Source organism: Puntigrus tetrazona, chromosome 8 (genome assembly GCF_018831695.1).
Source record: "Puntigrus tetrazona isolate hp1 chromosome 8, ASM1883169v1, whole genome shotgun sequence".
In the NCBI taxonomy this organism is placed as follows: domain Eukaryota; kingdom Metazoa; phylum Chordata; class Actinopteri; order Cypriniformes; family Cyprinidae; genus Puntigrus; species Puntigrus tetrazona.
This window is the reverse complement of record NC_056706.1, coordinates 9,581,172-9,606,194: the sequence shown is the minus strand read 5'-3', so window position 1 is coordinate 9,606,194 and position 25,023 is coordinate 9,581,172. Positions and strand designations below refer to the sequence as shown.

Sequence of the window (25,023 nt, the reverse complement as noted above, 5' to 3'; positions counted from 1 at the left end):
GCAATATATCATTGTGAATGCACAAAACAAAAATAATAAACATGTATGAGAAGTAGCTTAAATTCGATCAATCTAAAAATCCATATATAGTCTTGGCATACGCAATTGACAATATTTGGAAAGCTCCTTTTCAAGACACGCTACTGGGGGGGGGGCGATAAGTGGAAAATGATCATTTGACTAGTTCCTCCCCTCCTACGTCTAGGCGTGTGGTTGGTTTGCCACACGGGCTTCAGCAAGATGGCTGCAGTTCTTCGAGCAAATCAGGAGTGCAGGCTGTAAGCCAGCGGTCCACATCACTACAGCAGCGCTTATTCCGTCTGCGTGTGTAGTGCGTGTAGTGTGTGTGTGCGTGCGTGTGTGTTTATGTGTGTATGTGAGCCGCCGCCAGTGGACCGAGCGGGTCACTTCTGACAAGTGAGTGTTTCCCTGTCACATTTATGCGTTTTTGCTCTGATGCTCGTGTTTATTGTTAGACGCGAACCGATTGATTTTCTTTGTAGCTGGTCTTTGGTGAGTCGATTCCTGTTTTGGCTCCTGACTGGTTCTTCTTTTTGCGTGATCAGTTTGATCTGATCTGTGTACAGTGATTCTGGGATGCGTGCTGGTGTATGGGCTGTGTCTCAAAACCTAGTGTTCTGCCAGTGTAATACTGGGGCATTTTTAGCGACCGAAACGAATACGATATATTTGGGCGACTGTGATGCCAAAATGCTGTCTAGGTAAGCCGTGTGCTGGGTTTTGAGAGGCAGTCATGGTAGACAGGCATAGGTGACATCAGTTACTATGAGGTTTCTGCCGCATTGCAAGGACGTTTATTGATTTTTCCCAGTGTTTTTATGTGGCACTACCGAACTGGAAGTAAAGAAAACAAAAGACACCTGGGTTGGCATGCATGCACACGTACACGTGTGTGTGTGTGTGTGTGTGTGTGTGTGTGTGTGTGTGTGTGTGTCCACTGTCCTGCGGGCACACAATGCGCCCTCTGTCTCTGCCGTGGCGCAGCTGTGTGTGTCCTTCTGTCACTGTGCTTTCATATGCAGTATTTTTCACTAGCGCGCATTCAGTGTATGGCGGTGCGTTTGAATGGCAGACATGTTTACGTCTAGAGGGAGCCTTGCGTGATTTAGCGATGTCTGATTCGTAAGTGAATCATTCGTTCGAGTCGGATCTTTTCAGTTAATCGGTTGAACCGGATCACAGGACCGCACTGATCGATTCGTTCTTTTCGAATCAACTCACCGACTCGGTGAACTGAGGATGTCGAAATTGTACTTCTCTACTAATAGTAGAGAAACTGTGAAAAGAGTAGCATCTCTGAATTCACATTATTCATAAAACTTCTGGTAGAGCCTAAAGTGCTTACTTTACTCTCCCGTGGGGCTTTGAGAGAGGATTTGTGGATGACAGTGGAGAGATTCAACTGATTCTGGTAGGTCACATGATAATGATGGAATGGCCAATGTAGTGTAATCCGGATTAAATTCATACTGCACACATTCTTACAATGTAGAACATACTTTTTAATGGTCGCAAAATAATTACTCAGAGACTGCTAAATCTCAGCATTCAAAATAAGCTAGCACAATGTCTGACAGCATTTAACGGTGTCTGATTCATAAACGAATCAATTCCTTTTTGAATCAGTTTTTTCAATGACTCTATTAGTTAATGAATCTGGCTGAATCGTTAGAGCGGTTACTGAATCAACTCACTAACCAATTTAACTCATGCAGACGCAAATTTGACCTTCACCGAACTGTCTTTACTCTCTAATTGTCCAACTCGCTGTCTTTGTCAGACTTGTCTGAATTGCAAGTGATTCATTTAATTTATACTTACATTACTCATTACAAACAGAGCTGGGAAGTAAAGAAGTGCAAATACGTTACTATACTTTGATTTTTTTGGTATCTGTAAATTACTCCATAATTTTTACACAAATATCTGTACTTTCTCTTAGATTTTCAAACCAGACTTTAGTTTTGGTCATCACCATTTGATGACAAATCTATAATAAATCATGAATCAGTTAGTCTTGCCTGGCTTTTGCTAGTCTAAGCATGTAAAGTGTAGAAAAACTTTTACTGTAGTAAACCATGGTTAATTTTGTTGAGAGAAAAATTATGATGCAATAACATGCACATTATTATGATTGTATATAGAAATATAGTTTCATTAATTCTATAGTATTTAAGTCATCGTAGGATCGAACAACAACACATGGTCATAATGTGATACTTTAAATTGAACTAAAATAAACGCACATTATTGCAAACGAAATTCAATGAGGTGGTTGTTATACAACAAGGAAGAGACAGTTCTGTTCATAACAGTAGATGGCTGATAGGAAAAGTGACAGGTACCAGAAAATTAGTGGAAAAAGTTAACACACACAAAGTGAGATGTAGAGAGATATAATGGAAAGTGAAGAGACTGAAAAGGAAAATGGTAAAGCTGTTGCAACAAAATATTAAATGTTAGTTATTTTCTATTCAAATGTCAGCATGATTTGAGGTCCAGTTACCAGCGTGACACTGAAACAGGTAGTAGTAATGGGAACTTTTTTAGAGCCCATACCTCTTTGCCTTAACTTCTACTAACTTCTACTTTTACTGGAGTATTTTTAAACACAAGTGTCTGTACTTTTTCTTGAGTGAAGGATGTGTGTACTTTTGCCATCTCTGATTGCAAACAACTGATTCTTTCAGATGTGTCCAACTCTGAATGATCTGGTTTGACAGCTCACTGACTCTGTTGAACCGTTGTCGTGCTCTAACCCCTAACAGAATTGGAGCCCAGACTGAAAGAACTTGTGCAACAGTCAGGTTACACAAGATCCCATTCATTTTCTCCATAAGCAATTTGATTAACAGAAAATTAAACCTTTAAAAGCAGACCTATTGTGAGTTAGAAACCGTTATACAGGAGGATAGAATCCTGATAGAACATCATGGTCTTTTTTTGCACACACATGATTTGTAATGAACCAAGTACTGATGTGTGTGTTAATGCTAGGAACATTTGGAATGAACTGATTGTTTGACTGACTGGGAAATGTAATAAAACATAGACTACTAAATATGATTGTAAGACTTCTTTTCTCAATTCTTATATAAAGTAGTTGTTAGTTCTAATAGCATTTTAAAAGACCAGAAATTAATTAGATTTTTTGTTTAATGTAGATGAAAATTAGATTAAGGTGCTAAACAGCTTTTTTTATGAGCTGATTCATGGCTCCAATTAATAAACTGCTTTTCTGTAATTAAAGGAACACTCCACTTTTTTTGTAAATGGGTTCATTCTCATAGGTCGATCAGTGATACTATCATTGATTGGGAACTACACTTCATTGATTATTACGCCAGAATGGGAGTATAGTTTCTAATCATATCGGCCTAGAAAATCGAAAATAGAAAGTCTTAGTACACAATATAACTACATAAGAGTCAAGTTTTAAAAAGGAAAAATATTGAAACTCTTTGGTAAATGTTTGAATGCGATGAGATGTCTAGTTGGTTTCGGTGATCTATGGTAAGCTGTGGTGAGTGCTATCACCAGACCCAGAGATCAGGTTTGGGGGAGTTGGAGAATGAGCCTATTTCCAAAAAAGTGGAGTGTTCCTTTAACAAAATATGCTTTATAGAAATGTTGTGGAGATGCTGGGATGTCAGCAACCACATGATGATGTAAAAGAATTGCTCAGTATTTATTTTTTTTGAAGCAAACTGTTCAAAAGAACCAGTTTACAGAAATGAGTTGGACTTTGCTCTGGGGAGACACGGTCGTCTCTGTACCTCTCCCTCTCAATCTCTCATCAGTCTGACGCCTCCATCTGTCTCCCTCTCATCCATAAGCAGTGTGTGTGTTGCTTTGCGCACATATGGCTTTTGTTCTGGTGACTGAAGAGGCTGAATGGCTATTTATAGCATCTGTGGGTCCTCCTCTCGGTCGGTCAGTTTCAATCTTCTCCACCATCACGGCTCCCATCTCCCACTCTGCCTGTTTTATTCAGTTTCTTCCGCGTGCTTCGTGGGACCTGAGAAAAGCGACCCAATTAGCCCATGGGGTTATGATGCAATGTCAGGGTGACATCACTCAGAGGAGGTTACCATAGTTACTGGAGGTCTATGTGGGAGGTTCCTGTGGTGTTGTGGTTCAGATGACCGAGGAAGTTGCGTGTGTACTGTGTAGGGCAACTTTTGAATTTAGTATTTTGGCAGCAAAACCATATCTGACTCTTATGCCGTGTGAGGTGTTTTGGTCAAGTGGTTAAAGGAAATGTGTCATTGTTTACTCAGGTCCTTCTAAACCTGTATGACTTTTTTTTTCTTCCGTTGGACCAGATATTTAATCAAATGTTTTTGCTTTTTTTCCATGCAGTGAATGTGAAATTATGTAAATAATACATAGGGCTCTTGCTTCATGTTACGTGGTTTTGAAAACTACAATTTTGTTTTAGTAACTGACTGAATTTTTTCAATTGATTCAAAGTTTCCCTTCTGCAGCTCTCAAGACTTTTCATTTGCGTTTACTTTGTTTGCATTTGAAGTAAAGCAATACAATAATGGAAACAATGTGGCTTATGACTGGCCTGGGCTGGTAACCAAAGGATTTAGTTTCGAACATGTGATATGTATTTCAGATCAGGGGTTTATTCTTGTAATTAGTCCCTTTTAGATATAATTGACTAATAATAATTAATCATAATAAATAGTTAAACTAATAAAATGCTAAGACTAAATAAATTGTTAAATGTAATCTCTATTTTGAAAAATAAAACTGACATTATGTTGTACATTTGTGGTTTAAAAATATTTACTTGTTTTATTATTTTAAGAAAAACTAATACAGATTTAAAGGGCCATGAACTAAGAAATGAAAATCCTGTTGTTATTTTATTTTGACATAAGATGTTATTGTGCCATTAAAAACAGCATGGAAGTTTCAGAAAAGTTTCTCATTAGTCTAAAAACAGCTTATATTGAAAACAATCTGTAAAAATCACAGCTTGTGGAGTGTTCTGCTCTATGATGTAATTGTAGGCTAAACACCACCAGAAGATCAACGCTTGCTTCTATATCACTGCCTGTTCAGCCCCGCACACCAATTTATCTAGTGTAAATAATGAGAAAGGCAAATGCAGGGTTATGCAGAAAAAGAACAATAAAGATGGCCCAGAAGGAAACAAGACAACGCCGTGCCAAGTCTCTGCAAGGTCTTCCTTCTGATCCTAATATAAAGTTGTTGTTTGTTTATTTTTTTTTTTTTTTTTGTAATGAACTTCCAGACCACACGAGTAAGAACTTGGCCATTTGTGTACTACTTTTGACCAACAGGGCACAACTTAAACAGAATTTTCAGAAAAATTGAAACTAAAAGATGATGGTGTGCTGAATATATTGAATCCAAAAGTAATGTTGCATCACACAAGTGTTTTTTTTTTTTTTTGTTACTATTACTTTGTCTGTTATTACAGCCTCCATCTGTCCTGCAGTGAGTGCTACTGTTCAGCCTCCACACAGACACTTCAACACTTTCAACAATCCCATTCCCGATAAATCAAACAAAGTACCACCATACACTATTTGTTTGTTTTTCAAGGACTTTTTCACTTGGATATGTCAGAATAACGAAAGTTGAATACGACTTATGTTTCATGTCAACTTTAAAAAATTGGAGGGGAAAAAATATTTGCACATGTAGATTGCATCGTGGCATTTAAGGCCTTGCCTTACTGTACAGTATAAGATAGTGCACCACCTGTCCTCGATCCTTCTGCTTTGGGGCAGCATCGACGGGATCAATTACAAATCCAATCATCTAGAGAAAGGCCCGTGTGGTTCAGAGCTGGCTTTGAGGTTGAATTTTTGTCACCACAATGTAGAGGTCAGGCTAAAGGCTTCGTGTGACCAACCAGCTCTCGCTGTTCTGATACGACACTGATCAAACATCCTCCTCTTTTGTTTTCAAACATGAACGTCCTCTCCATCCCTGCATTAAGGCGCCACTGTCCCATGCCTACGTGCTGAGACCGATGGACAAGATCGTTTGAATCTTTAAATAACAGTGCCGTCTACTACCGGTGCCATTTAGATGGAAGCATGACATTTTTAAACCTTATTCAAATTTTGCTGAATTAGTAAACATTTTGTAAAGGGATGTAAATGAGTTTCACACAGTGGGAGGGATTTTCATTTGGAGACTTTCAAGAGCTCATTAGAGAGCTGTGTGTATACTTACAGGAAACGGGCAGACCAATTATGCAGCAGCAGGCAACAGAATTGGTATATAATAGATGGTTTTCTAATTTCAAATGAATATTTATAGGCAGAATTAGGAGGCGCTTGTCAGCTTTATAGAGATGGATACGGAAAAATTACAGACCTGACCCTGGAGTTGATTTCCACAAAGCTGTAGCCTTGTGCGTGCTTTCACTGGAGGAGAGATGGCACTTATTAGTAATCGTAGAAAGGAAACATACAAAGGTGTGTTGTTTTGAAATTGCCGATCTATTCAAAGAAAATGAGGCTCTCGAGGTTTCGTTTGACTAGTGCCATGAGAGGTGTGTGATGTTTATGAGTCATTTTGGGTTTTTTCTGACTGTGTGGCAGAGACACCAAGACACTAACGCACGAACAGTATAGAGGTGACAGGCACAAATCAGTTGTTGAGGGCTGAAGTCAGTGAGTCAGACAGACGCAGGCGGTGTTGGGACAGCCCTGAGTGGTACGGTGTCACGGTGGATGGAGGGATCGATTCTGACTTCTGCAAGTAAAATTTTCATACCGTCTTGCTGCCTACACTGGCCCTTATTCATGAAACAGGAGTAGAATGCGTTTCTGTGTGAATAGTATGTGACACCATTCTTTAGTGAATTGTCTCATTTCAACTCAATGGGAGGTTTTATGTAAGAATGGATGACGAGGGAGTGTATATTGTAGCCTGTTCTCATGCTACATTGAAATTTAGATGTATTTTAGTACAGATACAAGAGTGTTTGGAAGACTAACAATTGTTTGTACAAAGGCAAATTGATAATCCTGGACATTTTTCAGTTTTTATTGTGAATTTAAATAAATCTATTAAATAATAAAAAATTGAATTGAAATAATGCCTTTGCAGCTAACACAGTAAGAACTGAAGCATTACAAAAAATACTGAATGAAACCAAATAGAACCTATACGTCTTGGTCTTATTATAAATATGACTATAAAACTGACAATGCTCATACAAAATAACATTAAATTTAAAATCGAATTTAAGTGCATTTCAAAATATTTCAAATAATTATATAAAATAAATGACATTTTTACTGTAAAGACATTGAAAAAAATCTGTCAGTATAGGCCTACTAAACATCGCACACCCTGCTATGTGACTATTGCGAATGCGCACATCACGAAATCTGTGCTGGAATAATATCGTACAGCCCGGTTACGCGGTCTACAAATGTTATTTTTCTATTAAAGTGGTCTGCTGGAAGATTTGCTAACCATTGCTTTTAGCTAAGGTTCTGGACATAAATGGTTACAAACTGTCACCTTGATCATCTTTGACATTTTTATCTTCCCATCTGTTTCTCAGTCTCATTGCTTCCTCTGACTTGAACTCTATGTCTCTCCCTCAGTCCTTCGTTGCCCCTCTCTTCTCGTGGTTAGAGAGTTCCCTTCTTAAACACTGGTGCTATTATTTTAACATCTCTCCACCCCCAAACCACCTCTCACACAGCTTAAGACATAAAGAAGGAATGAAAGGGAAAGAGAAAGAGGCTTTAGTCTTAAGATAATCATGCCAGCACTGAGAGGTTTTTACTGTGTGTCTCAGCAGGCTTGGTGATCTGTTTAAAGTGGGACGGGGAGTTGATGCTACAGCCGTTGCGGGTGAGTAAATATGGTCGGGGGTTGCTGTCCTGCTCGCTCGATGAATGAATGGGGTCTCCTCTGGTTTTTCAGGGCAGGGGTTTGGTGTTTGTGTTGTTCTGTCTCAGCTGAGATTCAAAGGACTTGTGCTCTGCTTCCCATGATTCCTGTTCACTCCTGATGAGCCTGTTTTTCAGGGTGAGCGGTGGCTCAGACAGCTCTCAGCCCTGCGGCCTGTTTGAGGGTGTGTACTTGCTCTCTGTGTGTGTGTGTGTGTGTGTGTGTGTTTGTAAGGGTGTAATGCTATTTTGCTTGACTTCATCTTCAAGGCTGTTGCCTAGAAAGTAGGTTATTCATTTGTCCTCACACATTAGTCAATTATTTCTATTGTCAGAGCTGATTGTCTGTTTGTTTGAATGCCTTGAGATATAAGAATTGATGGGTATGGTTGTTGGTTGAGTAGATGTTATGCACATTGAAAGTTTGTCTAACAATTTTGTGCACATTGAAAGTTTTGTGCTGACTTTTGTGCAAGATTGAGATTTTTCTAACACAAAACTATAGCAAACTGCAATAAAATCATTTATTTAATGAATTCGAGGGATGCATGATGCACATGCATGCATACATACACTCTTAAGAAATCCTTCAGAAATCAATCATTAAGAAAGATTTTCTTTTTATTATTTGAAAACAGATGCTGCTTATTTGGTGGAAACTAATATTTTATTCGGGTTTCTTTATTACAAGATTAAAAACTGTTTATTAACTGTGAAATAGTTTTTTGTAGCAACTTTTAATAACCATTAAATTTTTTATATACATTATAAATTATTTATGCATTACAAATTTTACATTTTCTTTAGTAAAAAATATATATTTTTAATGTTTATTTTTTAGACAAGTAGTTCAATGATAAATTGCCGATTCAAAATGATCAGCCATGATGCAAAAATAGTCCTTAATAATAAATAATAATACTGACTAATAATAAATACTGACTTGATAATTGACCCTTGTTCTCTTGAACAAATGAAATGTTTGACCATGCCATGACGCACACACGGCCTGTATAGAAACACACATCCAGTCACTGATCTTGTACATATGTATGCATAGCTTTTACAGAACACAGACGTCAATGTTCTGTCTGCGCAAGAAAAAAGTGAACCTGTGTGAAAAAAAAAGTGAACACAAGTGCCCAGATGGCTTCTTGTTTATGTCTCCGTGGCGAGAGGTGTGAATAGACTTCTCAACCTCTGTTAGGTAACACAAGGATGAATAGATACATTTTCATCTTTGCTCTTTTTTTCATCGCTATAATTAGAAAATGATGCTTTTTTTTGATGGGGAAAAGGGTGTATTTAAACAAGAGAATGTGTTAAGCTGAGCTGAAAGTTCTATACTCTTATTGGTAAATGAAAGCATTGTCATATTAGCCAAGTATATTTTATCAGCGAAACAACAAGTGGCAGAGCAATGAGTAGAGCCATTCCAATTCTGATGAGCAACCTGAATGGATAACACTCTTTTCAGGTGTAAATCTAAACACTTCCTCATCGAAAACCCCTACTGTGGGTGATTTATACTTTCACAGGCTTTTATGGGATGGTGCACCAAACCTAGAGTAGCAGATCTTGTTTACTCAAGACTAGCAGCAGAGAGCGGTCAGGCTCGTCTGTGAGCGCATACACACTTTTCTTTCTGCTGTACACCTGGTGCTTTGTCCTGCGCCCCGTGCTGCTAAAGGCAGAGCTAAACACTGCCCCTCCTGAAGACTTCAAACGAGGAAAGAGAGGGGAGGAGGAGTAGCCGGCTCTTTTGATCTTGCTCTCCTCTGTTTTGTCCTCTCTCAATTTGTCCTCCTCTTTCTTTTTTTTTTTTTTTTTTTTTTTGAGTCCGTTCATACATGAGCCTCTGGGGTGCCCTGCTGGATGAGATGTTCTCATATCTCTGCCACAAATTCTGAAAGCGTTTTATATGCAATGCCGGCAGAACATCTAGAGTTATGTACGTGTTTTCGTAGGTCTACCTGAAAATTACCCTGATTCCCTTCACAAAAATACAATATAGGATTATTCCATTGGATTATTGGAAAAAATTAGCTCTGTGTGAAACGTTTATGATTCATACACGTTTTGTTAATAAACTTAGCAAATTTACTTTTACATTTTGACCCAGTTTAACAGCAGACTAGTGACTTTAACGGGAAGTCTGATGTCCAAGAAAACCTCTATTGTGCCATTTTGTTCCTTAGCATCTGCCTTTTCAAGACAAATGAAGTCATTACTGATGTGTTTTATGTCAGAATAAAATGTTAATATATCCTGAGTCTGTTACCACAGACATTCCACAAAATTTCAATAAAAAAAATTGGGTTGTATTTTGAATATCACTGTATTCGATGGGGGGGAAAAAAATGTTAACAAATAATTTATATTGCACTAATTGCTTAAATATATTTTAAACAAAAAAAATGAAATAAATAATAATTTTGAACAAAGTATCTGTTGTTTTATCCTTAAGTCTAACAGACCTCCCTACACGCTTTGCTATGTTTCATTCTGTCTAAATGCCATTGGGTTGATATTTTGTTCTATAACTCTGTGACATTCATACTTTGTAAGTGTGTCCAAATACTTTTTGGCGCTGCTGTGTGTATCTTGTGTTGGTCTTGGCCTGGGTTCAACTTGAAGATACACATGTTCATAAGTAAAAAAAAAAAAAAAAAAAAAAAAAAAAAGATGAATTTGTATGTCTGGCTTCGGGCTGTGATAGAAAGCATGTCTGGATCTGTTCAGGCTCAACTCAGATGTGTTTTCTTTTCCTCATCGGTAGTACGTAACCCAGCAGAGACGCTAATGGAGCTAATCGTGTGTCCGTTCTGCTTTTTAACTCCCTGTTGAATGTGTTTTCTGTCTTTCTCAGGTGAGATGGTGAGATGGTGAGAGGGGGGAGGGAGTGAGGCCATGGGCTGCACCTCGGCTAAGCAGGTGTCGGCTGTGCCCAACGACGAAGAGGGCCGGGGCAAAGCCTACAGCAACGGAGACCTCTTCACCGGTCAGTAAAAAAAACAACAAAAAAACACACACACACACACCTTCATCAGCAAAGTACACATTCATGTGGAACAAATAACCATTTTTCAGAAGCATCAGAATTATTGAACACTCATTATAGGATACAAATAATAACAATAATTGCTTTCATAATTGTTTCTTAAAAAGCTGGACTGGTAATTAAACTATTGTAGGTTTAAATCCTATAATATGCAAGACATTAACTACTATCATTATGGCCTTAAACAAGATCGTTCACTCAAAAATGAAAAAAAAAAGTCATCATGTCATTCCAAACTTTTTTAACTTTCTTCTTTGAAACGCAAAAGATTTTGAAAAATATCCTTTTCGAATGCTTTTTTTCCACCTAGTAAAAGTCATTAGGGTCTTGTGTTTCTTAGAAGCCAGCGTTCTTCAGAATGGAAATCTTATAGGGTTGATTTTTATTTTTTATGGTTTAAAGGCATGGTAGGTGATTTGGTTCAAAAACTATTTTTTGCTGGTTGAAACTCTGATTGGATTTATCTAAAATGAGTATTCATAAACCTAGGATGCCTTGAGTAAATTATGGGCTGATTTAAATTTTTGGATGAAGTAACCCTTGAAGTGGTCTAAATGTATTTACACATTATTTGACATCAACGCGTTCCATTGTGCTTTTGCAGGCATTGGTACTGTAACATTATGTGGTTTGTACTGTTATGTTGTCTCGCCAGTGGATGACATGTTAAGTAATCTGACAGCATTACGTTTTCATTTGTCTTTGTGATGCTGGTTTGCCGCTTTGCTCCACTGACCACCAGTTATTTTTATAGTTTGCCTTAAGTAAGTGTAATAAAATGCAGATATTAAAAGGCGAAATTCAGTAATTACCTTTATTAATTATTTTATATATATATATATATATATATATATATATATATATATATATATATATATATATATATATATATATATATATATATATATATATATATATATATTTATTTATTTATTTATTATTATTTTTTACAGGCAAGAAAACAATCGCAATGTGCAAAGTTTACGCTAAGTGGTTCTCATAGAAAAGTGGATTGCATTCATATTCCAGCCTCATCTGCTTTCCTATGTAAACTACTTATCATTAATACAGAGATTACTGAATTTGATATTTTAATATTTTATTTTATAAAAATACGTGTGATCTCTAGAGATGATCTAAATACTTACTGCTTTGAACCAGATGAAAAATGGATGATATGCCCGACAGGTGTTCAAACCGGTCACGTGACTAAAAACTAGAATACGTTGATTGTGGGTAATGGCCTATTAGTAAAAAAAAAAAAAAAGTGGTCAAATTGGGAATTTTTGGCTTAATTCACTATGATTTTGGATGTGTTTTTAGGATAGACTGAATTAAACCGGTTACCTGTGAGTCGAGTGGTCTTTTTGAACGATTCCTTGAACGAACCAGCTCAAGTCACAAGAGTCTTTAGCTTGTGAATTGGACTCCAGTTACTCAGGCTGTATGTTTCTGATTCAGTAAAACAAACACTTAAAAGCCATTTGGCAGTAGTTGTTTTTATTGCTGGCCAAACCTATGCTTGAAGCTAAATGCAAAATGTAATGCTTTGAATAGTCATTTGGAACAGGCTCCAGCAGAGATGGCTCCATCCATGTTATTCAAGCAGACATGATATGTGGGAAGTAATTCAAACGTAAGGGACAGAAAGACGTCTTTTGAGCATCACTGGCATTGACATAGGCTGTTTTTACCAATCATTCAAGACTCATTTGAGATTAAACGTTAAGCAGAACAAGCAGGCAGTTAAGTGATTTATGTCCAGGCACTGAATAATGTTTTACAGTGTTTTTGGAAGCTGATTACATTCTGGGAATTCTTGGTTGCATCCTTCTGAGCAGTCATACTGATGTGTGTGTCTATGTAAAGACTGTCAGCTACATCTGTGCCAACAGGCGTGTGTTTTGAGGATAACATTATCAGCTGGAGTGAGTGACTCATTCCTGTGAGTGTGTTCAACTGAGTTTTGCGTGTATGAGAGGGTGTAAATATGTTTTAAAGGGTTTAGATAACAGCAGCGCTTAGTTTGCGACCTGTGAGAGAGTGACAGAGATTATAGGAGATTAAGAATTAGGGGTAAAACAGCAGAAAATCCACACAGGAAACTCTCGATGAGCAGCCACAGGAGGCTGCCGCCTACCCGTTCTCCCTCTCTCTCCCTCTTCCTGCCATGTTCTTTTCTCTGTCTCTGAGGAATCAGAGTGTGTGAGATGGTGGGGAACGCTCTGAGAACGAGGGAGAGAGTGAGTGACGTGGGATCACAAACTCCCATTTTTCCTCCCCTGACATTTATCCCTCCCTCTGCATATCTGTCGTTCTTCTCAAGGCCACACTTTCCTTGTTTCCTTCCTTCCGTTGCAATGGGCTGTCTCCTTTTCATTATTCTGCATGCCTTCCCATTACTTAAGCTATTTTACTTCATGCTCTCATTTTTTCACCCGCAGTATAACTTTCTGTTTCTCATACAATGTTCTCTTTTAGCATTGTTCAAAAGAGAGAGAGGCGGAGAGAGAGTGCATATGTGTGTGTATATATATAGTACGGCTGGACAATGATTCAATATTAATATGCATAGCAACATAATTATTTTAAATAACGGTGATTTGCTTTTTAAACGCACATCTTTTATTTTGCAGATCTAGGGTAGTTTTAGTGGTTTAGTTTGTTGTAATCTTTGTACACAGTAGCAAGATCCTAATCTCAGTAGTATTTATTTCTAAATGCGATTTGATTCAAAACTTAATTAGATGTCATTTTAAAATGTTATTACAATTTTATAAATGTAGACTTGGTGTACGTATAAAGCAACACTTCTCATTTTGTGTTTTGATATTTCATCTATTTATTTCAGCTATGTTTCAATTGGTAGAAACAATTTTGAATAGTTTGTTTACAACAATAACAACATTAGCTAACCATTATACACATTATATACAAATGCATATGTAGTGTAAATTTATACACGCAACATTAAGTGTTAACACTGTCAAGTGCCATCCACGCCACCAGCCTTATTGCTTTTCTTCACTGTTTAAGAACACAAACTCCTGTCTCGTAGCCTCGTGGGATAGTGTTGTTATTTAGCTAATCATTTGATAAAGTTTTGATCATAGGGAAGTACCGGTAGTCAGATTTAGGGGCTACTTCTCTGTGTTCTGTGCTTCCTCTTGTTATATTTTGAGGATGTGAGTGTTTATACTGTATCTTCTGGTCCTCATCTCTTGTGCGTGTGTGTGCGTGTGTGTGTGTGTGTGTGATCTGTAGGCTCATGTGGCGTTCTGATAATCTGAGTGAACTGTAAGGCACAACAACAGATTGATGAGTATTATATTCACCAGCGTGAACAGAGCACTGACCTGGTTACTGTGGATTATTGCGAACTCCCCCTTTCTTCTCGCTCTATCCGTCTATCTTCATGTCTCGCTCTTTTTCTCTCTTTCTACTGCCAACCCGATGTCCTTCTTTCCACTGCCCTTCCCGGTTGTCAGTCAAACAGCTCTATCAATAGAACAGAGGGAGACAGTTCTCTCTCTCTCACTCTCTCTCACTCTCTCACTCTCTGACTCGATTAGTGCCAACAGACTGTTTACTAGTCAAACTGTGTCAGTGTTCAGGCAGTGATTGTGTGTGCATGTGTGTCCTCATCTGTGATTCAGCGCTTAGTCGATCCCAACAACACACAAGATCTCCGGCACGCACAATGACAGGAAAGGCCGAGCTGCCCTAATACAAACAAGAGAGGCAGCAGGCGGAGAATATGCTGTCTGATTGCATGTGATCAGCACTGAGCTGTTGAGATTGGTGTGTGAGTGTGTTTTCTGCCAATCTGTACCGGGGCGTTCACTTTGACGCCGATTTGCACCGACAAAGTGACCAGAAGACATCTGATTTTTAGCTAGAGCTGGCCATATCTGATATGAACAACAGCAACCGTTTGCAGCGTGGAGAGATGTAGTTGTACTTTTAAAACTGGATGTTGATTTTGTTACTTTTTATTAAAATATTATTAAATATTTTATTAAAATATCCAGAATCTGGCTGTGCATTTTGTAACTTTGCTTAATTAAAAAGAACCAGCACATAAGAGTCATTTTTAATGATTCAGTGCCGTTTAATATACTTTATGTACTAGTGTTTTTTAAATATTTATCTACTTACATTTTTAGTTATTTTTGTGTTTTTTTTTATTCAATTTAATTTCTATTTGGCAAATAATTAGATTTTTATTTAAGTTTTAGTACATTTCTCCAACTTAAAATGAGAAATTCTGCCTTCACAACTGAAATAAAACATTTTTAATGTCTAAAATGTATATATCAATAAATGAAAGTGATTTTTAATAGATTATTAACGATATTAATACTCTTGCACACTGTATGTTTGTGTAAAGTTTTTTTGCTATTACTTTCTGGTACATCTTTTTACCAGAAAGCGTAAAAAGATAGATTTTTGGTTTGGTTTTGAAAAGCAATTTCATTGTTTTATATGATTTAATCTGCATGATTTCATATCTTCCGGCCACTGCATGTGCATTTGGCAGATGCTTTTATCCAGTGCAACATACAGTGCATTCCAGGTTTACATTTAATGATTGTTTTTTCCTATATTTCAAACCCAGGACTTTGGGGTCGCTAGTGCTTTGTATTACCAATTTGGCTTTACGAAGTTTGCAGGGTGATTTGTTTCTGCCCACATGCAGTAATACAAAAAAAAAAAAGTATGCCTGAAAAACTGTCAGATATTGCCAGTATTGATTTGTGAATCAATATAATGCATAATGCATTTCAGAAATGTTACTACAGTAAAAAAACCTTTCCTCTTCATTTGATTTTACAGACAAGACAACAGATTTATATTCATTTAATTGTAATCAGAATATTGCTAGTCATGCAAGTTAACAATAACAGGCCACCCAGCCCTATATGGCCCAATAATACAGCCACTCATCAACCTTCAGCTATAAAACCACTATATGTTTGAACAAAGCATAAGAGGGTGTGTGTGTACACGTGGCTTACTGTCAGGCTGTGGTTAATACATTTTATACAGCCATTTTTCAAAGTCACCAAGTGACTGCGTTCACAAAGCGACTGTTTAGCTAATGTTTTTAACAGCAACGGCGTACATTAGCGCAACAGATCATCTCGGTGACACTCTGCCTTCTGAGGTTTAGACGCATGACTTCAGATGTTTAACGACTGATCTTTAACCAGAGGCGTGGTATCGGTCATGTGTCTAAAGGTAGCGCAAAACGTGTCTCTTGTTTTTGGTTTTTTACATTTTTTTTGTGATTTCATAACTCTTCTCTGTTCCGCCGTAATGTTAGCGAGTAATCTTCCACCTACTATCAAAGAGAGTGCGAGATTGACAAACTCTCCTCCTTTGGACTGACTGTGTTAACAGACGCCCACTTACAGAATAGCTTCAGGGCAAAGCTTCTCCACACTGATTCTAAAAGTAAAGCAGCCCACTCATGTTCCTCAGACACGCCACTCACAGCACTGAACACATCTGAAATTAGGCCAGAAGGTAAAAGGGAGAGGAAGACAGGGTTGTGGAGCTGTCTTGTCGTCCGATTTGTTTCGATTTAGCCGAACGAGCAGCTAGACAGCTAAATTACCTGGTCGTCAGAAGGCATCTTATCACGAACACAGAAAAAAGATAAGAATAAACATGGAAGGCCTGGTGATTAGCATGTATGGTGTCATGTGGCTCTGAAAAAGCAAATAGATTTTTTTAATTTTTTAATTTTTTTCTTGGTGAGCTTTATTTTAAAGAATTGGGCGAGTATGCATACGTTAACTTTCAGATGTTAGGTTTATTATAATGTTTTCTATTGGAAGGTTTTATAGGGTTAATGCTCAACAGAGCTTCATTTGTTTGCTTGAAAGTGCAGTATTGTGATAAACTTTATTTTTATATATTTTATGATAGTATTTATTCCTTTAATGTCAAAGCTGAATCAGCAGGCAGTACTGCAATCTCTAGAAATTGCATACAATAGAATTATTTAAATGGTTTATGCAAAGCAGAGCGGTAAGTATTTTCTCTATATTGCTAACATCATATTGATCATATTTGCTAAGTAGATATAACATTTTTGATTAGGAATCAAATTTCCCGGCATTATTTATTCATTTAGCACCTGTTGTTTGCATATGCATCTGATTTTATTTATTAACATTTTTGCAAGTACGTTGTGGCAACAGCAAACATAAAGGAGTTATTTAGAGTGCAGAAAACCCTCTGGAATCTAATTGAGCATTTTTAGTGATGCCACAAATGAATTACTGAATTTGCATGTGTTGTTTTTTAAAATTGGCAGTTGGTTTGCATAGTTAGAGCTTCCCAGCTCTATCTTCAGGGCTTAAACACTGAAATGGAAAAATCTGAGATGGTGTAAAAATATCTTTGCTTGGTACTGTCATACTCATGAGTCATGACACAAGAAGCAGGCACAAAACTGCCTACCATAACAGCCTTTAGGAAATTGAATGGCCTAATAAAAGGCATTAAAAAAAATCACCTCTAAATTCATAGTGTTATTTAATTTTATGAATAAAATATTTATATATAAATGTTCTCCGTTCTTTAACACATCCCATGATGCTCATAAATCATCACATGATGCTCATAAAAATGTCTTATTCTGCCTATCAATTTCTATCCTCATTCTACTTCAATATTATATCATGCTTCAATATAATGGCATAAAACAATAAGTTGCACAGAGGCCAACCTTATTTCTGTCTGGTGAGAAAGCATGCATCCTTTTAACCATCAGTTCCTAAAGGTCGGCATCATGCTGTTTTCACTAATTAGCCAATTGAAATATCCCTACATTAGAGAACCTCTCATCTTATCGCTAAAAATAACCTGTCTGGGACATATTAAACTGACAAAATGTCACTCTCTCTCATGGTGAGCAACTCCAAGATCCTCCGTTTGTCTGAGATGTGCGCTTCACGGATGACTCTCATCCTGAAACGATGGATTAGAATTGATATGTTCCTCAGATCTCCTTTTTTAGTAATGCTATCACCCTGCTCGCGTACATGCGAGCGTGTGTGAGAAGAGAGATGTGTTTTGTATGTATGCATGTGTATGCTTCGTGAGAACCAGAAAACCTGTTTCGTGTAACACGGCAAAGCCAAATCAATTAAAGTTTGATTTTAATTTGTGTGTGATGTTTCTCCTTTTTGTGTGTGTGTGTGTGTGTGTGTGTGTTTGTCAGCATGTTGAAGCGTGGTCTTTTGTGCAGAGACATGTTTACATTCCTCAAGCTGTGAAAGACTGGCGGCGTTGCTCTCTCTTTTTCGCTCTCCTTTTATATTCCTCTTTTTTCTCGCTTTTTGTGCTTGTGCTGATGGGCCGCACTGAGTCACATTCACAGGCTGCCCACTCCAGCTGTCATGATGGTAACTGACAGGGAGTTCACAGTGAGAAAAGGAGAGAAAGACGGATAGAGGCGAAGATAAACAGAGATTGAGTGGGCTGTGATTGCCTCATGCTGATTTGTAGACAGAGTAAAAGACGGATTTATGTATACGTGTGGGTGTGTGTATGTGTTATGAGGAAGTAAATGCACGGACATGCAAACACGTACATGGCCGCTGGTAATTACCAATGGCTGGGAAAGGGCAAAATCCAAAACGTTCATCTGTTAAGAGCTGTTGTTTCCAATGTGAATTCTCTCACTCGCATTGTTCCAAACCAAAAAAAAAAAAAAAAAAAAAAAAAAAAAGGTGTTGAAGATTATGGCCACTCTTTTCAGTATAATGAAAGCGAGGTTGAAATAAAGCTGTCAAGCTCCAAAATTACAAAAAGCACCATAAACGTATGAAAAAGTGTCCCATAGGATGCATGCTCTATGTTGTCTGAAGCCCATTTTTGTGGGGTACAAACTTAAATATAAATAATTTGTATGTTGTAAGTCATGTGCATATACAGTGTATAAATATACATTGTCTGTTTGGGGAAAGTTCTTGAGAGAAGTGTAGATGCCTGATTCATGAATAATTAAATGTTTAACTTTTCCATGAATCAGTCTGATTTGATTCTCAAGTTCAACTCACTGATTCAGTACAACAGTTAGATAAAAGGGCAAAGATATCAAACATTAATTACATTTCTTCTCACACAAGTCTATCATCTGTAGAAGACTTTCAATATAACACAGCTCGCATGGGTTATTTTATGCGATTTTTCGAATCTTGAAAGCGTTAGTCCCCATTCATTCAGCTGAACGGAAAAATACCGGTACATTCTTTGACATCTCTTCTTCTGAGTTCCACTTAAGAAAGGACATCATACAGGATTGGAATGACATTGATGATAGAAGTTTCATTTCTCTGTGAATCTTTTCTTTAACGGCATACAAGAATGAACCTCTTACTGTTCTCTTGTTATCATTGCAGATGAATATAAGATGAAGGGAGTGGAGGAGGTGAAGTACATGCGTGGAGAAGAAGACAGAGTAAACGCACGCAACCAGGAGAACCTGGTGAGATACAAAACATGTCTGCGCACACACCTGGGACATTTATCCTGTGCAGTGGTGTCCATCATATTTTGTTTAGTATTCACACAGGCACATGCACACACTGCTTGAGGCTCATATGCCCGTTGTTGGCTTATACGTTGAGAGGTAAAACCAAGCGTATGCATTGCACACGTGTGCCGACATGTTTGGAATGTGGGAGAGGGAAATTCTAAAAAATTTTTTCCTCTTTTGTCACAGAAACTCCGATTACCAGACAAAATGTAATGTTCTAGAGTTTCTACATGCGTCTTTTCTTACAAACACTCAGGTGTCTGGATCTATCTGTACTGATTCTTTCTCAGAGGAAGCTATGTATTCTTTTTCTTAGAGATTCTTACACATACACGTTTTTTTGCTTTTTCTTTTTCGCTTAACCAATAATGTTAAGGTTTCTTGTACAATGACCTTTAGAATGGAGCTGTCTGTTTAGCTACTTTACTTTAAGCCTTTATGTAAATTACCCTGTTATGATTGGCTAACCTTTTCACCTGCTAAAAGAGTAATAATGTCACTGCCAAGTTGTTAAATATTGGCATTGATATGCAAATGCAGGGCATCATATGTTAATGTTATATGTTAATGTGCTCAGTGGGGGTGTGAAATGCTTCGCTACTTTTTATTTCTTACCCAAAATACGGTTCTCAACCTATTTCAAATTTATTTAACCTTAAAAAGAATTATATTATACAATGATATATTATATATCAAAACAATCAAATAAAACTTGGCCAAATTTCGGATGCATCGTATCATTTAGAGATCAAAATAAATGAGAGATTTTGTTTCTACCTCTCTTTTTTTTGTCTTAGTTTCCATAAATTGTCTCCTTGCATTGTGAATGAGTATGTACTCACCTTTCAAATTTTTTTTCCATGATATTGCCCCTTTTAACTGCCCGGTGTAATTAAGTCGTACAGGCAGAGCAGGTGTTCGGATGCCCATGTTCCGATAAAGGGGGTGAGAGTAGAATAGAGACGCAGTGAAAGCGAGGGCAGCCCTTTCTCTCGCTGTCTCTCAGCAGGGCAGCGTTCTCATTAGCAGTGGCCAGAGGAAGGTCACTCCCAGGGCCTCTGTATCACGCTGTGTTCCAGGCAGAGAAGCTGGTTCTGGCCCGCGTCCAGAAGCCGACAGGGCCTCTGCACCAGAGGGCCACCAGGGATGGTCGGCGGAGGCTGAATTTGGCTTTGTTTTGAACAGTAGTGAGTGAAAACGTGCTCATTCGGGGTGTGTTTGCAGGAGAAGAGCTCGACGCAGCACAGGACCAAACAGCACAAAGAGGTGCCTGGGCCCAGCGCCAACAAGACGAAGTGAGTGGGTTTATACATGTGTCGTTCTGTTTACAGTGTGCGTGTGTTTCTGTTTGTTTTGCGAGTGCGGGTGAGGGCATTAGAGTTCCTGCTCTGTTGAAAACGTGCCAGAAGTCTGTAAATTGTGTGTGGTTTGTTTCGCTTTGTGGCCCGTCTTATCCCCTCCGGATCTCATTTGCATGTTCTGTTTGAGCGTGATGTGCCATATGTTTCGTAACTTATTGTATGTAAACATGATGCGTTTATTGCCTTCGGATGTAATTGTCATAGTGTTTTATTGGCATAATTATTTCTAGTGAAATTGCCTTTCTAAAGCATCAATAACACAATTGTGATGGAAATAAAGAATACACAAAAAGGCTAACACTTTAAATAACTTAACAAAAGATAATTACAAAATAGTAGTTCCACCATGATGGATGAACGTGTCATTTATTCAACTTTATGCAGTTTTAAACTAGGGGTTTTGCATTATATCTGTATTGATGACAACTGGATAAAAAAAAATAAACAGTGCCTCAGTCGCAATTCTGATTTGTTTATATGGAAAAGAGCAGCATGAACTTTCTGCAAAATATCGTAGGTCTCAATGGAATAAAGAAAATGCACAGAAAATCAAAGTAAATGAACTAAATCGTTTTGGGCGATATATTTAGCTAATTATTAAACGTTCAGCTGAAAATATGTATCTAAACAACTATTAACGTGTAAACTAATTTATGATCTGTTAACCATTAATATTTTATTTGTTTATGACTTAATGGACTTGAATTTTTACTGCGCTTTGAACACTATGAACACATTAAACGGAAAGCTAATTCATATGGTGTTCAAAATTTCAGGAGGTAAAAAATTGTTTGAGGGAGTGTTCATTAAGAATGAACAGTTCATTATTGTTTTATGTGTGTGTCGATGGAGTAATGTTCAGTTAATGTGCTCTGTGAGTGTGTGTGTGTGTTTGTGGAGGCAAGGGGTTTATAGTCCCTGCTGTAATGTGTCTATAAAAATGATTCCTGCCCAGCCACTCTGGAACCTACAGGAGCTGCTAGCTCTGTGTGTGAGAGAGTGTGTGTTTGTGTTCTTTATGCTTGTTGTAATGGAAAATTCTAGTGTATTTGTTGCTTCCCTTCTCCTACCCCCACTAACTTCCTTTCTTTCTCTCTCTCTCTCTCTCTCTCTCTTTCTCTCTCAGCATACATACGTCAGAGAGTCAGCAGGAGTTCTTCAGAATGCTGGATGAGAAGATTGAGAAGGTGAGAGAGGGAGGAAAAAGAACAAGGCACAGAAGTAAAGGCAGCAGATGGGCTAGAAATGTTAAAGGCTCAATGTACATTAAACCGCCCTGTTCGCCTATCTAGACTGTGAAATTTAAAAGATTGTCTTGTCCTTCCATCATGTTAATCGCCTGTCTGGTACTTCCTGTAGACCTCTGGAGATAAAAATGATATATTTATGGCTCTGTTTTTTTTTGTTTTTTTTTCTCAGTACTTCCTCCTTTTCGTCTCCCTCTCTTATCTGTCTTCGTCTCTCTCTTGACGTCTGACACCACTTGAAAAAAAAAAGGATAAAATCTAAACATTTTAGATTTTGTTTTAAATAAGACTGGGTTATGTTAGGGTTGTGGCGCTTTTACACTGCAACAAGTCTCATTAAGTATCATTTCAGTTTGCAGTGGGTTTTTATATTTCTTGCAATTGCGAGAGAAAAGTCAGTGTTTTGAGAGAAAAAGTTACCTTTTTTTATTCTGTGGCTTAAAGAAGAAAAACAACAGTGAAATGTGAAAGAAAAAAAAAAACTGAGATGAACTGATTATCATCTTTGTTTCTTAGTCCATGCCAGAAACTAGTTTACATAGTCTGTTCTCGACCATATCTGAGGATTAAGGTTTTTGAGAATCTTTTATATTTGTGGTTGGAGCACAGTCAAATTTTTATTTAATCTTTCTTTCCATATTCTTTAGGGGCGGGATTACTGCTCGGAGGAGGAGGAGGAGGATGTGACATAGCAGAGAGGCGCCAGATCTTGCCAGAGATGGAAATAGAGAGTGTGAACTCAAAAAAAAAAAAAAATCAGTGTTTCCTATGTCTGTAACACTCTGTCGGTCTGAGAGCGAGTGTGCGTGCGAGTGCGTGAGAGTGTATGATTGTGAGAGAGAGAGAGAATGCAGGACTTTTCCTCATAGGCTGTTGCACCCTTGACCCCTTCTCCTCTCTTGGGGTTGCCTTGCTGGGAGATCTAGATGGTTTTGGGTGAAGAAAGAACAGCTTGATTGATGTATTATCAACACGGACTCACTCTGACGTGAAATGAGGACCCCCGTCCCCCTCCACTCCTCCTATGGCCAGCAATGAAACGGCCCCCTCGCTCCGCCTGGCTGTGACGAAGCCATCTGAGAGAGAGAAGGAGAGATTATGTCGAGGAAAGCGAGATGAAAGGATACGGAGAGAGAAAAAGATGACATGCCCCTCCCAGTCCTCGTTTTAAGTGGCAGGACAGAGAAAAAACTGACATATGGAGGAACCAGAAGAGAGCTTACGAACATCCTCTGGAGATAACGGGGAGTGAATGTAAAGATGGAGTGTTGTGTGTTTTTGGGGGAGAAATTATTGAACAAGAAAGATATTTTATTAAGAGCGACTATATGAACGAACTGGCTGATTATTTTGATAAGAGCGTTGCGGCAAGTTTTTGAACATTTGAGTTTGGACTCCTGCCTTTTGAAGGACCTTTTTTAATTTCCTCAAGATTGATTTGTTTGTTCCATAAATGTTTTTTTTTTTTTTTTTTTCGCTTGTTGCTTAGATCATACCTCTTCAAGCTTGTGCTGTAAAGGTCAGGGCTGTACGGTGACCCCATAACACACTCGCTCACACACACGGAAAGTCTTAAAGCTAAAATTATCACCACACCCTCTTTCCACACACAGGTTCACACTTTCATTTTGTATATCCTGCTATTATTATTATATAAAGTTCTAAGAAAATAGACGGAAATACTGTCAGACTAGTTACCCCCACACACATCCAAATATATACCCGGCAAAACCGGCAACATTTAACTTAAAGATCCATATTGACCGTTTATGCTGCCCTTTAATACAGGTAATGGACTGTGAAGAGACTATGGCAGATAACTGGGGTTGTCTGTGTTGTGTCGAGGGCTGTATTTGTGTTAATCTGTGTCAGAGAACCAGGTCTTACTGTGTTAATCTTTGTCAAAGGGATGAGGTGTTTGTCTTAGGCCTGTATGTGTTTAGCTAGTGTTTACCTATGTTTCCCACCCTGCCTTTCTTACTCAGACGTATTCAGTGTTGGCTTAAATTAATTATCTTTGTCTCTTATCATTCATAGACCTATTCTAGACCTTAGTAGTATGAGGTGGGGTGGGGTCACTTTTTTGAGGGGGACAGCGCTGGCCGAGCATTTGTCATTATGATTACTGGATTGATTCCTTTTTCATTTTTATTTTCAATGTTTTCTTTTTCTATTAAAATATAAGACACAGGAGCTGTGGTTTCTGTGTGCTGTCTCACCGATTAATTTGTTTCTGTGCGCTTGTGTGTGCGCGCGCGTGTGTGTGTGTGTGTGCGCGCGCGTCTAGGTACGTACTGCTTTGCTGACATCATTAATCCATTATCGCGTCATATTTCCTGTTGGTGGTCTGACTCACAACATTAATAATACTCAATGGTTTCTGGGGTTGAATTTTAAATGCGGAAATCTGCAGATTACATTTCCACCATGGGTTAATATTACCAAACCTAAAAAAATGTTGAACTATGTTGTTAAAATAGCTGTTAGACATCACGTCTTTTCGAAGAATCCTCACAGGAACGAGATGGGAGACGTTGAGGGACCGACGCGAAGCATATGTGCGTTTTAATTTTACTTCTTGTGATTTGTCTCCACCTGCTGGTTAAAGAGTGGACCTGATCTATGCTAGAAATGTATGAAATGGTAATATTAGATTAAAATGTCTATAATTGTACAAAATGAACGTGCATGTTAGATTTCATGACTCTTCACTATTTGAGTCCTTTTCCTCAATGATGGCTTTACTAACTTCATTTTAGTTTCTAGTGCATTGTCAACATTTCAGGATATTTACACTCAGAAATAAAGATACAAATGCTTTCACTTAAAGGGCAGTACCTTTCAAGAGGTACAGTTTTTGTATATTAATGCATATTAA

The 25,023-nt window shown here is 37.9% G+C and overlaps 1 protein-coding gene across 2 annotated transcripts; it reads left to right on the top strand.

The window, feature by feature from the left end:
* Window positions 1-228: 228 nt before the first annotated feature.
* On the top strand, window positions 229-24,367 carry zgc:92140 (uncharacterized protein LOC447854 homolog). 2 transcript variants are annotated; one of them, XM_043247809.1, is made up of 6 exons: window positions 229-417; window positions 10,792-10,923; window positions 19,401-19,486; window positions 20,762-20,832; window positions 22,025-22,085; window positions 22,793-24,367. In XM_043247809.1, exons 2-6 carry the CDS (start codon window positions 10,833-10,835, stop codon window positions 22,835-22,837), a joined length of 354 nt encoding a protein of 117 aa, XP_043103744.1. In that variant the 5' UTR covers window positions 229-417; window positions 10,792-10,832; the 3' UTR covers window positions 22,838-24,367. The 2 variants fall into 2 exon arrangements, with proteins under 2 accessions (XP_043103744.1, XP_043103745.1); XM_043247810.1 differs by lacking the exon at window positions 229-417 and adding an exon at window positions 7,832-7,884.
* Window positions 24,368-25,023: the final 656 nt, after the last annotated feature.